This window comes from Mustela putorius, unplaced genomic scaffold, assembly GCF_011764305.1.
Source record: "Mustela putorius furo isolate JIRA1106 unplaced genomic scaffold, ASM1176430v1.1 tig00003834_pilon_pilon_pilon, whole genome shotgun sequence".
NCBI classification, from domain to species: Eukaryota; Metazoa; Chordata; class Mammalia; order Carnivora; family Mustelidae; genus Mustela; species Mustela putorius.
Window position 1 is genome coordinate 52,045,797 of NW_025421987.1, and position 17,983 is coordinate 52,063,779.

General features: G+C 47.7%; 1 protein-coding gene across 1 annotated transcript; it reads left to right on the forward strand.

The window, feature by feature from the left end:
• The first annotated feature begins 2,168 nt into the window (after window positions 1-2,168).
• On the forward strand, window positions 2,169-6,967 carry ZIC1 (Zic family member 1). The gene is made up of 3 exons (XM_004754447.3): window positions 2,169-3,933; window positions 5,363-5,526; window positions 6,200-6,967. Exons 1-3 carry the CDS (start codon window positions 2,952-2,954, stop codon window positions 6,395-6,397), a joined length of 1,344 nt encoding a protein of 447 aa, XP_004754504.1. The 5' UTR covers window positions 2,169-2,951; the 3' UTR covers window positions 6,398-6,967.
• The last annotated feature ends 11,016 nt before the right edge of the window (window positions 6,968-17,983 follow it).

A 17,983-nucleotide genomic window follows, 5' to 3' on the forward strand; every position in this document is an offset into this window, starting at 1 on the left:
CATATGATTTTTTTTTCTTTCTCAATTTTCTATTTCCCAGCACAATAAGTACAAATGCTGGTCAGGTCCCTTCAGACACCGGGAAACCATCCCAGATACAGAAGTTGAGTTTTGAGCTGAGAGAGCCAGGGAAAGGGCAATTCAGCCCGCCAACACCAAGCGAGAATCTAGTCGATGAAAAGACCAGAAAATTAAAAAGGCAAGAAGAGGCCGACACTGACCCTGCCTTCCTCCAGCCGGTGTGGCCAGCACAGGCGACTAGGCAAAAAATATTCATTTTCATTTTCCTCTCGCTGGGGAACTGGTGAGTTTCCCAACGGGGCCGCCAGTGAAAGGATGAGTTGAGGTTTCTTTGTCTGAGAAGAGTTTAGGGCTCTGATTCAGCTGCAAAGAAGCCAAATGAAGTTAGAAACAAAGGGCAAATTGAAGGATTCCGACTCTTGGCTTTTTGTGTTTTCCTTACTAGAAAATAATTAGACCTAATGAATATGCAGACGTTTCAGCTAAACCCTCGGCCCGGCTCGGGCTGTTGGGTTTTAAACAGAGCTGCGAGAAATGCAACCTTCATCCCCCAACCCCCCGCATCTGCGTGCATTTTTTGAAATGCATAAATGTTGCCCGCCTTAATTGATTGAGTCACAGGGATTTTTTTTCCCTCTGCTTTTAAGTGCCATACTCCTCTACCTTTCAACAATCATTTTAATATATAGTCAATGGCTCTTTGTGGACGGGACAAAAAGCAACTACGCGCAGTTGTTGAATAGACTTTGCGCTGGGCAAAGACAGGTTAATCGAGGGCCGCATCGCGAAAACAAGCGAGTGTTGTATGTTTGCACTGAATCCAAATGTCTGCATTTTCCTAACTAAATCAAAGGGAGTGTTATTTCTTTTTCTGCTCACTCATCTGAAGGTAAGTAAATTTTCTCTGGCGATCAAAAGCCTGGTCGGCAACAAAGACCGCGCCCGCTTTTTCCACCGTCCTGGTGTGGCGAGTTGCGGAATTTCAATAACTGTGACAAGGGTGACTGATTTGTGAACCAGAAAAGGTTTGAATGTCACAAAATTTACATTGGTCCTATCTATCGGGGATTTAAATACCAAAAAAGTATTCGGGGATTTCTAGAGAGCTTTGGGCAGTATTGAAGAACAATGGCGCGTTTGGGAAATTTACAGTTTTACCTGAATGAAAGGGGCCTCGGTTGGGAACAGGAGTGCAGAAGGAGGGGGTTAGTGGGGGGCAGACCAGGGAGACTAGGGAAAAGGAAGAAAAAAGAATAACACTGGAGAGGAAGAAAAAAAAAACCCACCAACTCCGCAACAATGTTTCCAATCCCCCCCCCCCCCAAATGCCGCCTCCACAACTTGGAAAGTTAAAAGCTCTCTTCCACCTGTGCTTATTTTTCTGGGGGGGGGGCGGGGATAGCAGGAAGCCTTATCGATCTGTTAAAAGTGAGAAAATGAGGCAACCGATTACCCTGAGAAATCACATTTCTTTTAAATAGTTAGCCAAGTGCCCGTGTGCTACCGAGATCTTAAATTATGAACAGGAGGGGGACAAGGCTAGAGGGAAGCAAACTTCAAAAGGAGCAAATAACAAAAGCCTCCTTTGCTGCCCTTGAAGGGGCTGGGGAAGAGAGGGGAGAAGAAAGAAAAGAAAGTTGCTGAATCGGGACATTCTGGAAGTGCCTGTGTTTACCAGCCCCATCCCCACCTCCTACTCTCGGAGACGCCCCGAGTAGCTAAATCGATCAGCTAAGAGCAGGTTTGAAGAAGGACAAGATAGGGAAAAAAGAGAAATGAGAGAGAGAGAAATAGAGAGTGAGAGGGAATGGGAGAAGGAGAGGGAATGGAAGAGAGAGGGAGGATAAAAGGAGAGAGTGTATATGACTGCAAGAAGGAAAAGGAATCGTGGCGAAACAATTTTTCCATGAGAAGAGGGAAAAATTTGGCTTTAAAAAAAAAAAAAAGTTGCTACTCCTGGCAGCCCTGTTTGTCAAAAGGGGATGTCAAGCGCTTTACAATACCTGGGATTGATGAGGCGGGCGGGCCAATGAACGGCGCGCGGCGCCTCGGCGCGCCCTCCGTTGGCGCGGCGGCTGCAGGCGGGGGGAGAGCGGGCACACCAATGGGCGCCCGCGTCAGCAGCACGTGACACCTCCCCCTGCTCCCATTCATCAAGGGGGGGACGGTGTCGTCCTTTCAATTCATTTATCTGCAGGAATGATTGCTGCTATCAGTCTCGCGCTCACCGCCCGGCTGAGGAGGTGAAAGTTTCTCCCCAGGAAGATAAACCGCAAAAGACAATATTGTGCATGATTTGCGCCTTTTCTTTGGCTTTTTCTTTCTTTCTTTTTTCTCCCCCCTCCCCTTTTTCCGCAAAAAGCAGAGGGGGAAAAAGGAGAGTGAAGGAGCGAGAAGGCGAGCCTGAGAGAAAGGAGAGAGAGAGAAAAGAAAGGGCGAGGGGCTAGTGGAGAAAGTAAGGAGGGGCATACGGCGCGAGGCGGAGAAAGGGCGAGTAGTAGCGGCTCCGGCGCTCACATTCCTCTATGCTACAAATCCGGGAGGAAGTTTTTTTTTGGGGGGCTGAGATGCTCCACGCCTTTGCCTGGGCAGCCTTGACGCAGGGTCCTCTCGGCGGAGACTGAGCGGCGAAAAGTGAGAGCCGGGCCGGCGGGGTTTGCTTGGCGGGCGCCGGAGCCCGCCTTGCCTGCGGCCCGGAGCCGTCCGGCTTCCCAGCGCTTGGTCAGGCGGGCGTCCCGGCGCGTCGCGCCGCTGCCTGCGGGCTAGGACTTCGCGAGGTGGGTCGACTCCTCCTCCCTCCTCTTCTTCTTCTTCCTCTTCCTCCGCCTCCGGTTCCTCCTCCTCCTCCTCCTCCTCCTCCTGATTTTCCCTCCTCGGCGGGCGAGGGTGGGGGGGGCGGGGGAGGCCGGGGCTCGCCCCGAGCAGCCACGATGCTCCTGGACGCCGGCCCCCAGTACCCCGCGATCGGCGTGACCACCTTTGGCGCGTCCCGCCACCACTCGGCGGGCGACGTGGCCGAGCGCGACGTGGGCCTGGGCATCAACCCGTTCGCCGACGGCATGGGCGCCTTCAAGCTCAACCCCAGCTCTCACGAGCTGGCCTCCGCCGGCCAGACGGCCTTCACGTCGCAGGCCCCCGGCTACGCGGCTGCCGCGGCCCTGGGCCATCACCACCACCCGGGCCACGTCGGCTCCTATTCGAGCGCAGCTTTCAACTCCACGCGGGACTTTCTGTTCCGCAACCGGGGCTTTGGCGACGCGGCAGCTGCAGCCAGCGCCCAACACAGTCTGTTCGCTGCTTCAGCTGGAGGCTTCGGGGGTCCACACGGTCACACGGACGCCGCGGGCCACCTCCTCTTCCCTGGCCTTCACGAGCAGGCGGCGGGCCACGCGTCGCCCAACGTGGTCAACGGGCAGATGAGGCTTGGCTTCTCCGGGGACATGTACCCGCGGCCCGAACAGTACGGCCAGGTGACCAGCCCGCGTTCGGAGCATTATGCCGCGCCGCAGCTGCACGGTTACGGGCCCATGAACGTGAACATGGCCGCGCATCACGGCGCTGGCGCCTTCTTCCGTTACATGCGCCAACCCATCAAGCAGGAGCTCATCTGCAAATGGATCGAGCCCGAGCAGCTGGCCAACCCCAAAAAGTCGTGCAACAAAACTTTCAGCACCATGCACGAGCTGGTCACGCACGTCACCGTGGAGCACGTCGGCGGACCTGAGCAGAGTAACCACATCTGCTTTTGGGAGGAGTGTCCGCGCGAGGGCAAGCCCTTCAAAGCCAAATACAAACTGGTCAACCACATCCGCGTGCACACGGGCGAGAAGCCCTTCCCCTGCCCTTTTCCTGGCTGCGGCAAGGTCTTCGCGCGTTCTGAGAACTTAAAGATCCACAAAAGGACGCACACAGGTACGAAACCGCTGTTCTTGAGCCCCCACCCCCAATCCTGGGCCTGGGACCCGAAGTTTAAAAGTCAGCCGCCGGGGCGCACAAACCCGGCCATGCTTGGTTCTGGGCGTCAGGTTCCAGCAGGCAGGCAGTGAAAGCGTGCGCTGGTTTTAGTTTGAGGCTTGAACTTACGAAGAGGTATAGAGAGGATTGGACAAGAGGTATCTAGGAATATAGATTTTTACATGAGGGTTAAAAAAAGGCTGGGAGTGCAGAAAGACAAGCCCAGCTTTGTGGAGCCCTTGCAGCGCGCAACGCCAGTAGAGGTGGCCGGTCCTTGCCGGCGGCGGAGGCGCCAGCAGCTCCAGCTGCAGACAAATCTAAACATTTGCTTTTGGCTACCATCTTCCGCGAGGCACCTTAGTGAAGATGTTGTCAAATGAAGGAACTAAGGAAATTGGAGGAGATAGGATGAAGGCGCAGAGAAAGAAACAAAAACCGAAGGGGGGGGGTGGGTATTGAAAGCAAATAAGTTGGGCCTGAGGAAGCTTTCGGAGGCTTATGCATATTTAAAGAGCCCAGTTTTAGTAGTGACTTGTTTTTGAGTAAGCTTGAAGAGTTGGGAGAGTCAACAGAAGGCAGAGAAGTCTTTTTTGTTGTTGTTGTTAATTAGATTTTATGAGATAGTTTTCAAAACACCGAATGCTGTGTATTAGCCTTTAAAAATAAAGAGACCAGCCAGGAACAGTTAAAAGAAAAGTTCGCGGCGAGCTCAAGACTGTAGTCTGAGCCGGCAGGCCATTCCGGCCATTCCGGGCTCCTAGCTTCAGCAAGGCCAGGAATCCTGTCTGCTTCCCTATTCTGGTTTGCCTGGGTGATTTCTGTGAAGCGCGTTTGGAACTTGGGGTTTAAAGCCAGAGTGAAGGAAGAATTTGCGGCGCCGAGCTCTCGGCCCAGATTACCTTATAAAATGTGAGTGTGAGTAGAGGGTGGGGTGGGGTGGAGGAGGCGACGAGGGGGGTGCGGAGCGTCGGGGAGGGGGTGGGGGAGGAAAGAAGAGCAAAACAGCAGGAGAATCAGTTCTCAATGTGAAAATTAAAAAGCAAGAGCTAGGTAGAAGCCGCCCGAAGTCGTCTATATCGCTCTGGGCAGAAAAACCAGCAGCCAGACCTGCAGCGACTCTGGGATCTAGAAAAACTAGCATCACTGATAATAATGAAAAAGAATTAAATCTGGATGTAATTGGATTAGGAATTAAAGTAGTTCAGGTATTTATAATGCCACTGCAGATAGACGACTTTGTTGAAGACCCGGGTTTTTGAACTTGCAAAGTACTAACACTGAGCTGCTGTCTTTTTATTTTTTTTATTTGTTTTAATTATTGTTTAAAATTTTAAAAATAGCCGCAGGATTTGTTATCAGACTTCTCTCTTTCTTGCCTTCGCACCAGGGGAGAAGCCCTTCAAGTGCGAGTTCGAAGGCTGTGACCGACGCTTTGCCAATAGCAGCGACCGCAAGAAGCACATGCACGTGCACACGAGCGACAAGCCCTATCTTTGCAAGATGTGCGACAAGTCCTACACGCACCCCAGTTCGCTGCGCAAACACATGAAGGTAATCGCCGCGCTCTCGCTGCCGGCCTCTGAGCCAGGACCCGCTCTGCTCTTCTGCCAGGGCCCAGCGGCGAGTGGCAGCCGGGTGGTGGAAGGAGCTGGCGGAGGCAGAAAGGCCAAGGTTCCATTTAGCTGAGTGCGGCTGGGCAGAGGGGGCGGGGGCTGGAAAGGGTCATGAGGGCACGCAAGGTTGTTTTAAGTTTACTTTTAAATAATGAAAGTAAAAAGAAGGAAGGTCGCGACTGAATTTGGCCCAGGTAGGGAGATAGCCAGGGCTGTACCAGCGCGTTGACTCTGCCGGAGCTGCCGCCATTGTAACTGGCAGCCTTGGCAGAAGTGCTGGGCTCTTGCACACGGACCTAATCATTTGCTTACCTAAATCTGCGCAAGCAAAGTACCGCGGCTGCAGGAGGGACCGTCGCCGGCTCTTGCCTCAAATCCTGCCTTCCCCTTCCCAGATCTATTTTTCTTTTGTGAGTCCCGGAGGCGCTGTCCCTCCCTGGAGCCCTGCAGGGCGGAGGCGGGCAACCAAGCCTAAGTCCGGCGGGTCAGGCCTCCTAGGAGCTCAAGGGGCTTCAGCGCTGCGTGGGGAGACGGCAAGCGGCCTTCACCCGTCCTAGGCCGCCGCCGCGCGGGCTCTTTATCTCCTTAAAAACGCGACTTTATTCCCGCAGGTCCACGAATCCTCCTCGCAGGGCTCGCAGCCTTCGCCCGCCGCCAGCTCCGGCTACGAGTCCTCCACGCCGCCCACCATCGTGTCTCCCTCCACAGACAACCCGACCACCAGCTCCCTGTCGCCTTCCTCCTCCGCAGTCCACCACACAGCCGGCCACAGCGCGCTCTCTTCCAATTTTAATGAGTGGTACGTTTAAAATCAGAAACAAAACACCGAACAAAACCCTATTTAAGAGACTGAACACACACGTACACAAAATATTACTGAATGAACCCTGCGAATCAACACAGCCCCCTACTCCTCCCCCCCGCCCCAGACACCGCAGTCCTATTTTTTTTTTAAACCTGCCAATAGACCCAGGACCGAGTAAAGAAAGAAAGCCCCAAACCCTTATATTTTTTCCCTTTTTTTTCCTTTATTTTCTTTCCTCTTTCTTTCTTTTTCCTTTTTTTGTTTTTGTTTTGTTTTTTTTGTTGTTGTTGGCAAAGGTTTGGTAGCCAAGGGGCGGGAGGGTGGTCGAGGAGAAGGCCGCTGTCTGTCCGAGTGCTGCCAACCCCGACCGAGGGCCAGTTTCTCTTCGGAAATCGAACAGGCTCTCTGGGCTTGTTTTGTTTGTTTGTTTTTGTTTTACTTTGCATTCTTGTAAATACAGAATTATTAGCTTAAAACTGTACTGTTGGATTCTGTAAATAGTTATATCTCGGTTGGAGCGGGCGGGTGGGTTCGTGGCGTTGTGGTCTTTGCATTGGGGGAGGGGGGAGGGGCCGGGCGGGCGGGCGGGCGGGCGGGGGTGGGGGGTGGGCGGCCAAAAGCCAACTGTTTGTACTGAATGGCAAGAATGTTCTAGTAAATGTGTACCAAAATGTGAATTACTTTGTACGATTACAGTCTCCACGTCGACCTAACAGAATATTATTGGTATTAATGTGCTTTTTTTTTTTTTTTTTTTTGTATAAAGTGCAAACATTTCTCGTCCCAAAGTCTAAGTACTTTAGTGCAGTAAAATGTTGTTTCACGTCCTGTCAAGAATTCGTATAGTACGAGCCTGGATCTGCGTGTCAAACTGTTCCATTTGTTTATGTAAAGTGATATTAAAAAAGATATAAACTATAACTGTCCGTTGCTTTTGGCAAAAGATACAACCACATAATGTATATAATTCCTAGTTTCCATATTTATCCGCATGTAAAGGGCCGGTTTATTCATGTTACAGCTATTCAATATTTATGGCTAGAAAAACTCGTATGTACACTTTAGTTTCCAGAACTGTTTGGTAACCTTTCGTACCTTATTAAAGATTCTTAAATCTCAGTGATTGTGGTAGGAATTTCTTCTTCACCCCCAGCAACCTGCTGCCTCTTCGGCCAGCATTAGTGGGTCTCTAGAAAAGCTTTTCCAGAGTCCCTCGCCTTCCCTTTCTGTCATTGCAGGTCGTATAAACGTGATAAATGAATGCTACCCTGCTGGCTCTCCGAGAGGGTGTAATTAGTATTTATATCAAAATTTATGAAACAAATTTTCGGCCGCTGTATAATTTAAATGACCTTTGCAGACGTAGAATAACAACCATAAAAATAACAAAAATAGATTGCACAGGCGACATCAATATTAATGTAGGTGAATTGTCAGAAGCTTGGGGGCTCACTCTGCAGTGTTGCAAATGAACTTGAAGCAGGGGGTTCCGCTGTCCCCCAAATTAAATTCTCTGGGCTGAAACCGAGTTGCAGATTTACAATATCATATTTTAAATTGCTGTCTTCAATTAAACCATTTATGGCCATAACTAATTTTCAGGATATTGATGCATGTTTTTACAGACCTTCCTTCTTTGTACAAAAGTAAACGTCCATAAAGCAGTTTACTTATATTTCTTCAAATGTGATGCTAATTTAAATTAATTACTTCCTATGATATGTTATTATTCCTATAATTTTGCCACTGTTATTAGTTCTTTCAAAAATACATCTAGGGAAGAGAATTATTTTCTGTAATTTGATTATCTTTCTATCTCTTTTATTTATTTCTCATTTACTTAAGAAATTTGTTCCATTGGCTGGCGTTGATACAGTAAATTTGTAAATGAGGAGACAATATAAAAAATCTAAATTACTTGTGCTTAATGACTGTAGCAGAACGCCTTTTCTCTAAATCAGATTGTCTTTCTTGCAGTTTAGTTTGATAGATTTGCAAGCTATGCTGCTCCTTCGAAGTTAGCTGTGCTGGTAGGAACGCGAGCTTCTTTGTCTCTGGTTGTAGCTTGCATGATCGCCCCATTAAGCAGACAACGTAGGGGAGATCACAAATCAGGGCCTTGGCTGTAGCTGCAAGGGTGTGGATGTGTCAGAGCAGGAGGCAGAAACTGACCTCACTGTGGACAAGGACGAACCTGGACCTGCTTTTTTAAATATACTATGTGTGTTCAGGAAAACATAGGCCATACTGACTCTGAAAAGGAAAGTAAGAGGGGGGAAACCCTGCAAAAGTATGAGAACCCCTTAAGATACTGGCATCTATTTCAAAGAGACGTTAATTTTTCAGAGTATATCATTGACCAATTACAAAATCAAAACGTTAAATTCTTTTAAAAAAATCCTTTGTTGATATGCCTTTTCATCTCTTGCCATTTGTATTTGTCACTTTTGGCCAACAAAGTTTTCATTGGTGAAAGAGGGGAATTGGTGCAGTTTATGTAGCACATAAAAAACTGGAAGATGGTGGTGGTTAACTTTTTAAAAAATACTATTGTGATTATAAGAGTAAATATCAACCTTTCCTGAAAAGAGCGCCACCTTGCAAGGTTTAGCGAGATTTAAGGAAGCTGAACACCTAAACAAGAAATGCTGCTAGCTCCTAAAATTTGTGAGACCAAAAGCTGTCCCCAGTTGGCTTTGGAGGTTTCAGATTGATTAACAGTGTAGTATTTGAAGTGACACTAGACATTAAGCCCAAAAATTAAAAAAAAAAAAATAGAAAGAGGAATGAAGATAGTTCCATCTCTCTAAGAAAAGAAGATAAACACCTCAATTAATAATCCTTCCCCTTCCCATAGAGATCAAAATGTCTGGGATCCTGACCATGAGTATTTATGATAATAACAACAGTATTTTTTAACTTTGTTAGTACATTTAAGAAGATAGTAAACGAGTGCATTTTTTTCTTTGACCATTCTTAAAAGCAGTTTACTTCAATTTTGGAAATATAAATGTGTCACTAGTTGTTATGTTTCATGTGATTTTTTAACTTTAATATTATTGTGTATAATAATTAAATATACTATGATATATCATTTATAGGATATTTTAAATATAAATTTTAGGGGTTAATACTTATTTCAAAACTACTTCACATTTAAAAGATTTTTTTTTTTTGGCTTTGGCCAAATAATTTTTTAAAAAATCATTCAAGGAATACTGTGTGTTTTTGTGAATAATCTCCCTCACAAGAAAGGAACTTTTACAGTAGAAGGCAGTATTTATGCCAATGCCCATTATGCATTCTCTTCCCCAACACCCACCACAAAGAAAAAGTCATTAATGATGTAGGTTGCTTAAAATAATGCTTCAAACTTAAATGTAGTCTATTATTTTGCTGGTACCTTTAATGTCTGCTTCTTGAGATGTATTCTTCATACTTTTCTTCATGGGCTATTAGGTTTTGAAATACATGAATGTGAACAGCGAGATATATTGTTAGACCCTATTTAGCAGGAGCTGAATATGCTGCAAATGGCTGGTTTCTCTGTGTAGCTGTGGATTTTGGTTTAGGCAGAAAGCCATCCTGATTCATATTTCCACTGCATTGTATTCTTGGTACTATCAAGTGATTAGAACAACTGACAAGTTATTAAAAAGTTATATTGTGTCAACAAAAATGCCTAAGTACAAGCAATCATATTTGAGAAATGAAGAGAAGTGAGTTGTGATATGTGTGTGTGTACATTTACAGAGTAAGCATATAAATATACAAGCACCATTTATATGGGGGTTAAGTAATTTTCAAACATTTCAGATCCTTTGTTTTCTTCTTCAAAAGCTACCCCCAACTGCTTTAAGCATTTGCAGCTGATGATTTTGATTTTTTAAAGTCAAGCATTCAAGTTAACCTTTAAGAAGCAAACCACCTCCAAAAGAAAGATGTAACCTTTCAATTGGCCCATATGCTTATCATTTTTTTTCTTTTTTTTTTTTTTTTTGCTTTAGCTGACAATGAAAATAGCACTAACCTTCTTTGGTGATGGGCCTGGCATTTAGATGTTTTTATTTGTTGATTGTGAAGTTTTCTCAGAACTTTTAAAGGACTGCAACAGAACTACACTCCCAAGCTCTGAACCTTCCAGACATCTCCTTTTTGGGGCCAAGATACAATAAGTGTGTTGGACTCCTGGTGAATAAGTGCTGGTATAGTTAGTACCAAAAACATACCTCTTTCCAGGAAGCAGCTTGGAGAAGGCTATGGTCCTTAAAGAGCAGCATCAGTTTAAGATGGCTTGGGGAGTTATTGGCAAACTCCAAAGGAAGACATTGAACTTGTGGTGCTTTTGATTACTTGTAAACTATATATGAAACCATCAGATTTCAGACATTCCCAACTCACATTTCTTTCCTTTTTTTTTTTTTCAACGTGAAATAATAATTACAAATTTATCTCCTCCTCTCTAGGTGCAGAGTTCTCGCTTCTTCCTAGTATCAAGTTTAGTTCTTAGAACGTGTGTGTTCATATTAGGAAAAAAAAATGTTTCCATGAAGATGGTCACAGTTGATATCACTCTCTGGTTTTAGAATTCTTGAAAATAGAGTGGTAATGAAAAGATGTATCCCATCTATGCCAGTTAATCACTAAAGGTTCATATTGCACATGGTACTCTCAACTTTTTACAACTTTTTACATCACCATCAGTAATATGTACTCATTCAAACTGGTTAGATATAGAAAGTAATATTTTATAAGGGTAACTATACAGCAATCTATTTTTTTCTCAAGTGATAATCACTAGTTTGGGAAAAAAAAAGAAACATGTTAATAACTTTCTATATGTCACATTTGAGTCTGTTCTTCAAAGTTTATTGCAAATATAATGGTGCAATATACACAGAGAATGGGCAATATCCTCCATTAATTTATGCAAGACTGGTTGCTCCAGAGTCTCTCCCTGAGCAAGAGGAAACAAGATCAAGCCAAACCAGGAACTATTTTTACCATGCAAGCCGAATTCTGGCATTAGTTCCTACGGTTTATTTCCACTTTAGAGCAAGGAGCTAGAACAGTATGAAGTTTCTAATTGATGCTATACTCGAGGTGGATTTTTCAAGAATAAAAAGTAGGATTTAGCTATCTAGTATGGAAATGACATTATTTGGCTGTGAAAATGCTAAAGACATACGACTGCTGTCATCTGTCCACAATATTTTGGGTGCCTGTGATGGTTGCAAGGAATCTCTAGTATATGCAGGGAAATTCACTGGTTGTGAAACTTAGTGATATTTTCACCTACACAAGAATCAACTATTAAACGTGGATATAAGCATGGAATTCATATCTTAAAAAAAAAAAAAAAACCAACAATACCACCACCCACCAGACGTTCGAAGGCTAGATACCTTAGTAAATCTATTCTTTGTGTGACAATTCCCATTAAGCTACAGAAAACATACAGACGTAAAGAGGGCGAGAGAAGCTCACATCCTGATTCCTTTTAAAAAATTTTCTATCCTGGAAACGCCTCGCTTCTCGCAAAGAAAACTGAGTTGTGGAGGAAGGTAAAACCAAGAAAAAGAATAGAAGTGGACGAGTCTCTGAGTCAAGGGAGATTTTTGTCAGGGAGAATTTCCTGAAAATATAAAAACACGCTTTTGGGTGGATGTGTGTGTCGGGATGGGGGGAGCGAAACAGCAAGACTTCGCCAAAGCACCTCAACAGAGGGCCGGACGGTCCGCGTCCGCGGGGCCCTTTGCGCCACCCTGCAGCCCCGCGGGGCGCTTTCCAAGTCGCTGCCGCGGGCCGGGGCTGCGGCTGGGAGAGCTGTACGCATGCGCGGCTCTGGGCCCGCGGTTCCACGTGCTGATGAATATGCAGGAGGCGCCTTTGCCCACGCGGGCTGCGGAGGGAACCTCTCAGAGGCTCGGGCCTGTGAAAGGAGCTGGCCGGGCTGCCAAAATAGTGCGGTGAGGAAGCTGCACGTGTTTGTTTTCAAACCGCGTTGGTTTAAGTGAGTTCACAAAGCCAGGCAGACTTCCGTAGGCTCGAGCCTACGCTCGTTGTTATCCGAACCGCAAGCTGAGCTGGCCAGGCAGAGTCTCCCTTATCCCAAGCGTCGTGCCCTGCGATGTGCGCAACCCCTAGCCAAGAGACAAGCACACTGAGAATTCTCCCTCTGCCTGTCCTCTCCTAAGCCGGAAGCTGCACCCGGGCCCTTCTCCCTTAGTTCCAAGGAGAATACGTACCTTTCACTCATCTGGTACCTAAACAGAGCCCAAGTCTGAGATGAGGGGAGGGGGGAAAGGGCAGTAGGGGTTTTCTTAGCGCCCACCCTCTTTGCCCAGCTATAGGCCTGAATGTCCCCTTATCTGTCTCTCTCCCCTTTTCCTTTCTTTCTCCTAGCTGCTCTTCCTCTCTCTGTGTCCCAGCCACCACTTACCCATTTAGGGGGCTAGCAGCAGCTTGGTCTAAGGTTTTCATCGACCCTTCCCAAATGATGTTCGTCACCTCTCTAGTTGATGTACTTTTGTTAAGCTCAAACGTGCTTAGCTGATGACTGGTAGAGGAACTGCCCTGACTGAGAGACCTGGAAAGTGTGGGCTTTGGAGAGAGAAATCAGGAGTTTCAGGCACTGGTGACATTCTTGGGGTTCTGCACGTTGCATGATATTTTGTGGCCATTGTATTGACAGTTCCAGAGTCAGTACAGAACCTGTCCGGTGGAGTGACCAACTTGTAAACAAAGGGAAGGAGTGGTGGAGGATTCCTGGATTATTCTATTTTGAGATCAGCCTCTATAGAGTTCTGTCTTTGGGTGTTTTAGTCGAAATCCTAGGTCCCCTGTCATCAGATAATGGCTGCCACAGGTTCCAATCCTCCTCTGGATTTTACTTGTAAATGAATGGGTGGACCCATTCCATGATACCCATCCCTCTGGCTTCCCCCACTGCCAACAGAAGAGACCTTGTGTCACTGCACTGTAACCCAGGGCCAGCTTCACCCTTCCAGTTCTTGGGTGTGTGTGTGTGTCATAGCATCATTTAATCTGACAGCCACCACTCACTAAGTCTTCAGCTTAAGAGCGCGGCCCAGTAGTTTTGGAAATGTTCCTTCCAGAACAAGGCCTTTCCTCTTTCCCAGACTCTAGGTCTCAGAGCTTGATAATACGAAGATGGCATGAGAAAAGCCACAGGGACCTGGACCCACAGAGACCTGGCAGAAGCCTGTCACCCGCACACCCGGGGATTTGGCCTAACGGGTTGGAGCAGGAGGGTTCTCTTGTCTGAGTTCCCCAGAGGCCCGAGAGCCCTGCGTCTATTTCCTACGGCAGAAATAGCTTGATCGAACTCTCCCCGCCACAAGACCCACCTCACAGGGAACCCTTCGCGATTTGGGTCCTTTTGTGTTCGAACGCGATATTGCGTGTTGGAGCGGGGGCGCGATCTAGAGTCCACGGACTCCATGCTTACGATGAAGACCCGTGTCGGGCTCACTGTGAGCGGAAAGCTCAAACCCAGCGTGGGTTCTTGCGTTCCTCCCCAAAAGGCCAGGGCCCAAAGAACCCTTTTCATTTGGCGAGGGGCTTGACGGAAGGGAGGGGCGGGGGCGGGAGCGGGCCGGGGTCTGCTGGCCGGGCGCGACGGACTTGCCCGGCTGCTCAGCTTGGCCGCCAGCATCCTTGCTGGCGACATGGTTGCTCTCTCCCGGGCCAGAGAGTGGGGACGCCTCTCCCCCCCACCCCAACCACCCCCACGGCGCCCCCGGGTCGGCGCCAGAGCCCCGGAGGCCCGGAGGCTCTGGCCTGTTGGAGGCGAGGCGGGCTCTGTGGCCTCCTCCGGTCAGTCCGAGTTTAGTCTGCGGAAGCGACGGCGGGGGAGCGGGCCGGGGCCAAGATGGACCCCAAACCAGACAGGCGCTTTCCTTCCCCCACTCGCGCCTTAGTCCCTGCCCATATTGCCCGTCTTCGGTAGGACTATCTGCCCGGCTTCTGTCTGCTGCCAACCTTTCCCGAAATCTAGACCCCAGACTTGGTAAGTCGCGTTCTTCCCCCACCCCGCCCCTCCACCTTCCTAGCTGACTGGGCCCGCGACTTCGTGCACGCGCGTGGCCCGAGGCGCGCGCTGAGAAGTTGGGCTGATTTGGAGCAGCCGCGCCAATCCAGCCTCTGCGGCTGATGTGTATGAACGCCGGGGACCCCAAGGTAGTCAGACATATCGCGGGGCTCCCTAGTGAGGCGGGAGCGAAAAGGATCCTTGCTCTCTTGCATCCTCTTTGTCCCTGTGGACACCAAAATCTACCTTTTTAAGCTGGAGTTTTCTGCTGGTCTCTAAAGAGAGAGAGAGAGAGAGAGAGAGAGTGTGTGTATTGGGCTAGTAGCAGGGGAGCAGAACCGTCCCTTCCCCAAAGCAGTTTCTAATCCCTAAGGTCGCCAACAAAGTTTACTCATGGTTTTCATTTGAATGCTGTGAACTCTTCGTCGTCATCGTCGTTGTTCTTACTATTTTAAGTGAAGATTTCTCAGTCACGCTTCTCAAATATACGTGCCTCTTGAGGACATTTCGACAATTACCTTGTCCACTAACTGCACTCCCTTTCCTCTTGCGGGGGTGGGGGGAAATAAACTTAAATTTTCAGTAGTTGCCCTAGGACACGTCGTTTACATGTCACTAATGTGAAGAAAGAAGGAGAGAAAGAAAAACAGCCTTGGTATTTCTTGTTGGAACTCCGTGTGCTCTATTATTGAAATGTGAAAGATGGATTTTTGGGGGGAGGGGTAGGCAGGGCTCTGGAAGAGTGCTTTTGAACCGCGCTGCCCTGTTGCACGGGGCTGACCTTTGGCTGACACGGCCACGGAGCGGGCCGTTCGTTAACGAGGATTTGATACATTAGACATTCGAGCTGGGCGTGTAAACCCACACTCTGAATCCAGATTTTGCTCAAATTAGTGTATGAGGAAATGATCTTTTTAAGTCCCGAGGCTTAACCAAATGTCACGAGGGCCAATCGCTGCCTGAAAAGGGTAGTGAAGGACACCCCGTAAAAGACACATTCCTATCTCCTTAAAAAACAAACAACATAAAACCAAAAAGCCTTCTTTGAATAATTCCTTGAAATTTTCCAAGTCGCCACTTTGAGGGAATGCTTATAAATAAGGTTAATCATTCATTCTAATGAATTCTGTTGTGTTAAATCCTAACATCAAGCAAGGCTGTGAAGGCAGCGGCACAGTTATGACAAAAATTCTTCTTTGAGATTCATATATTTTGAGTTAATGTTTTACTCAATAGAGTTAGTAAGAGTGTCAGAATTTATATACGCCAGGCAGTGGGGGCACATACAGAGGAGAATCGCGGATTTTAAAGCTATTTCAAAGTTGATGCGTTCTTCAACTTGATTTGGTTCGATTTGTCTCCGGACTTTGGAGCCCAGAAAGCAAAGGCAAGCTGGCGGCTAGGGCCCTGGCCTGGAGCGCTGCGGCTGAACCTGCAGCTCGCTGGCCACACGGTTGGGGCTGGAGTCGGGGACTTTGACTTGGAAGGCGCCACGGCTCCCGCGGTATTAATTGACTGACCCAGGGAGGTGTCATTTTATTTAAGTCGACATTAAAGGTCTAACTTAAAAAGGCACAGACAGAAAATGCTTTCTTTTCTTTCCCCCAATAGCAGAGCCCGCTAAAAGTGGTGGTGGTGGTGGGGGATTCGCTCTTATCTAAGTTCCCAGCCACTCTGAGAGTGCAGGGGAGGACGAAGCGAAATGGTGTTCTGCTCTGTGCCTCTCGACCCTCTACCAGCTGACTTCCTTACGGTGCTGTCCTGCGCAGAGTACCGCAGAAGCAAAGGAAGTTTTCTGCACCTGAGTGCTGGTTTCCGCCTCTGGGTTTTGCTGGGTTTGCACGGGGGCGGTTCCTGTGACTCGAATTTATTCCAGGCGAAAACGTACACGAAACAGTTTTTGGCCTCGTGTCTTTGCTCAGGGAGTCTCTATCTCCATTCCCCTGTGTCCACTGAGTGTAGATGAAAATATGGGAAATTAAACGAGAAAGACACTATAATAATAATAAAAAAGATAGTGTAAAAATAAGGAAACTAGTGGGGAGAAGTCATTCTCCAAAAGCCTACATAGAAGAAATCCAGACAGGGCCTACAGGATTTGCTCCAGAATGAGTTCTGTAGATAGCGTCCCAGGCACAGGCCGATGGCTCGCTAAACGCTGGTTCCCAACCCTTAGGACAAGGACAACTGCGCGGGCTGAACACTTTTTGAGAAGACAGACGTCCTGGCCTCCTTTGGAAAAACCACACCTTCCCAAAATCTTGAGAACTTCTCAGGCTTGGAAGGGTTGTAAAAGCTGTTCTAAGAGTTAAGAAGAGAGTGGAGAAAGAAGGGAAAGGCTGTCAGAGAGAGAAAGGAGAAAGGAAAGATTGTGGCTAGTGAACTGCGACATCGATCGAGTTCATTTTCCCCCAGAGGCGGGTCACAGCACCCTCCTCCCCCAGGCTGCGATCACCAGCTACTGATGTAAGGGCGAGAAACTGCCCAGGATCACCAACTTCCAAGTTGTGTCAAGCTGAGATGGAAGCGGTGGGTGTGTTTCATTTTAAGGTCCACTTTTGGGTGTCGGTGGAAACAGTGTAGCGCTGATTTATGATCTTGAAAGAGTGAAGGAAGCGATCGCGGCTTACAGACTTACTCTTAGTTTCTTTGGCAACCTTCTCTACAGCCCCCGCACTCGTCTAACCCCTAACAAGTCTGGGGTACCCGCGAGTGCCCCCCGGAGCCACGAACACTGAGGTTCTAACTGCGACGTGACTTTCTGGCTGGGGTGAAGGAAGCCCCTTTCCATCTTTCTGGGGTTACATCGAGCCCTGCCCCGGGCTCCCTCCCCAAAGTCCCCCAACGGCCTTGGTCCACCCGGGGACCGGACCGCAGGCCGCGCTGCCGCAGATGTCGGGGGCTCCCGGTCGCCCGAACTCAAGCCCTGGCCACAAGGTGCCCCGCGCGGGCATCATTAATTATTAGACGATAAGTGTTGCAAAGAAAGCTCAAGCTATTATTATTCAAGTGGGAGCTGGCTATATAATATATAATATATATACGATATGTATATTATACATATCGTATATATATTATATATATATATATATATATATATATATATATAACATATATTTGACATAATAAGCTTTTCGGTTTCTCAAAGCATAGTTATTAACTTCACACCCTCCTGCGTTCCCATCTGCCCCCTGGATCCACCCTTTTGTAGATTTGAGCTCCTCACTTTGTAACTGGTTTGGGGATTCTTGGCGGAAGCGTCAATACTTGGGCGTGTGAGAACTGCATGCTCCAACTTCCCTGTAGATAGATTCAAGCTTGAGGAGCTTAATCATCTCTATCAACCAAGGGTGTGCATGTGTGTGGGTTGGGGCGGGGGAGCGTTGCTTCTTAAAGCTGGATCTAGGATGTTCACATCATCCTTTCTGTTTGGTCAGATTCTTAGTCTGAGATCTGATACTATCGTTGTTGTTGAGTAAAAAAGGAGGGGAAAAAACTCCACCTACACCAATAGGGCCAAGATAAATGAATGGTGTA

Bases quoted from the DNA above. Each gene is read 5' to 3' on its own strand.
- ZIC1 (XM_004754447.3), top strand. From the start codon at position 2,952: ATGCTCCTGGACGCCGGCCCCCAGTACCCCGCGATCGGCGTGACCACC. The intron at 3,934-5,362 runs GTACGAAACCGC...CCTTCGCACCAG, and splicing joins CCACAAAAGGACGCACACAG to GGGAGAAGCCCTTCAAGTGC. The intron at 5,527-6,199 runs GTAATCGCCGCG...TTATTCCCGCAG, and splicing joins CGCTGCGCAAACACATGAAG to GTCCACGAATCCTCCTCGCA.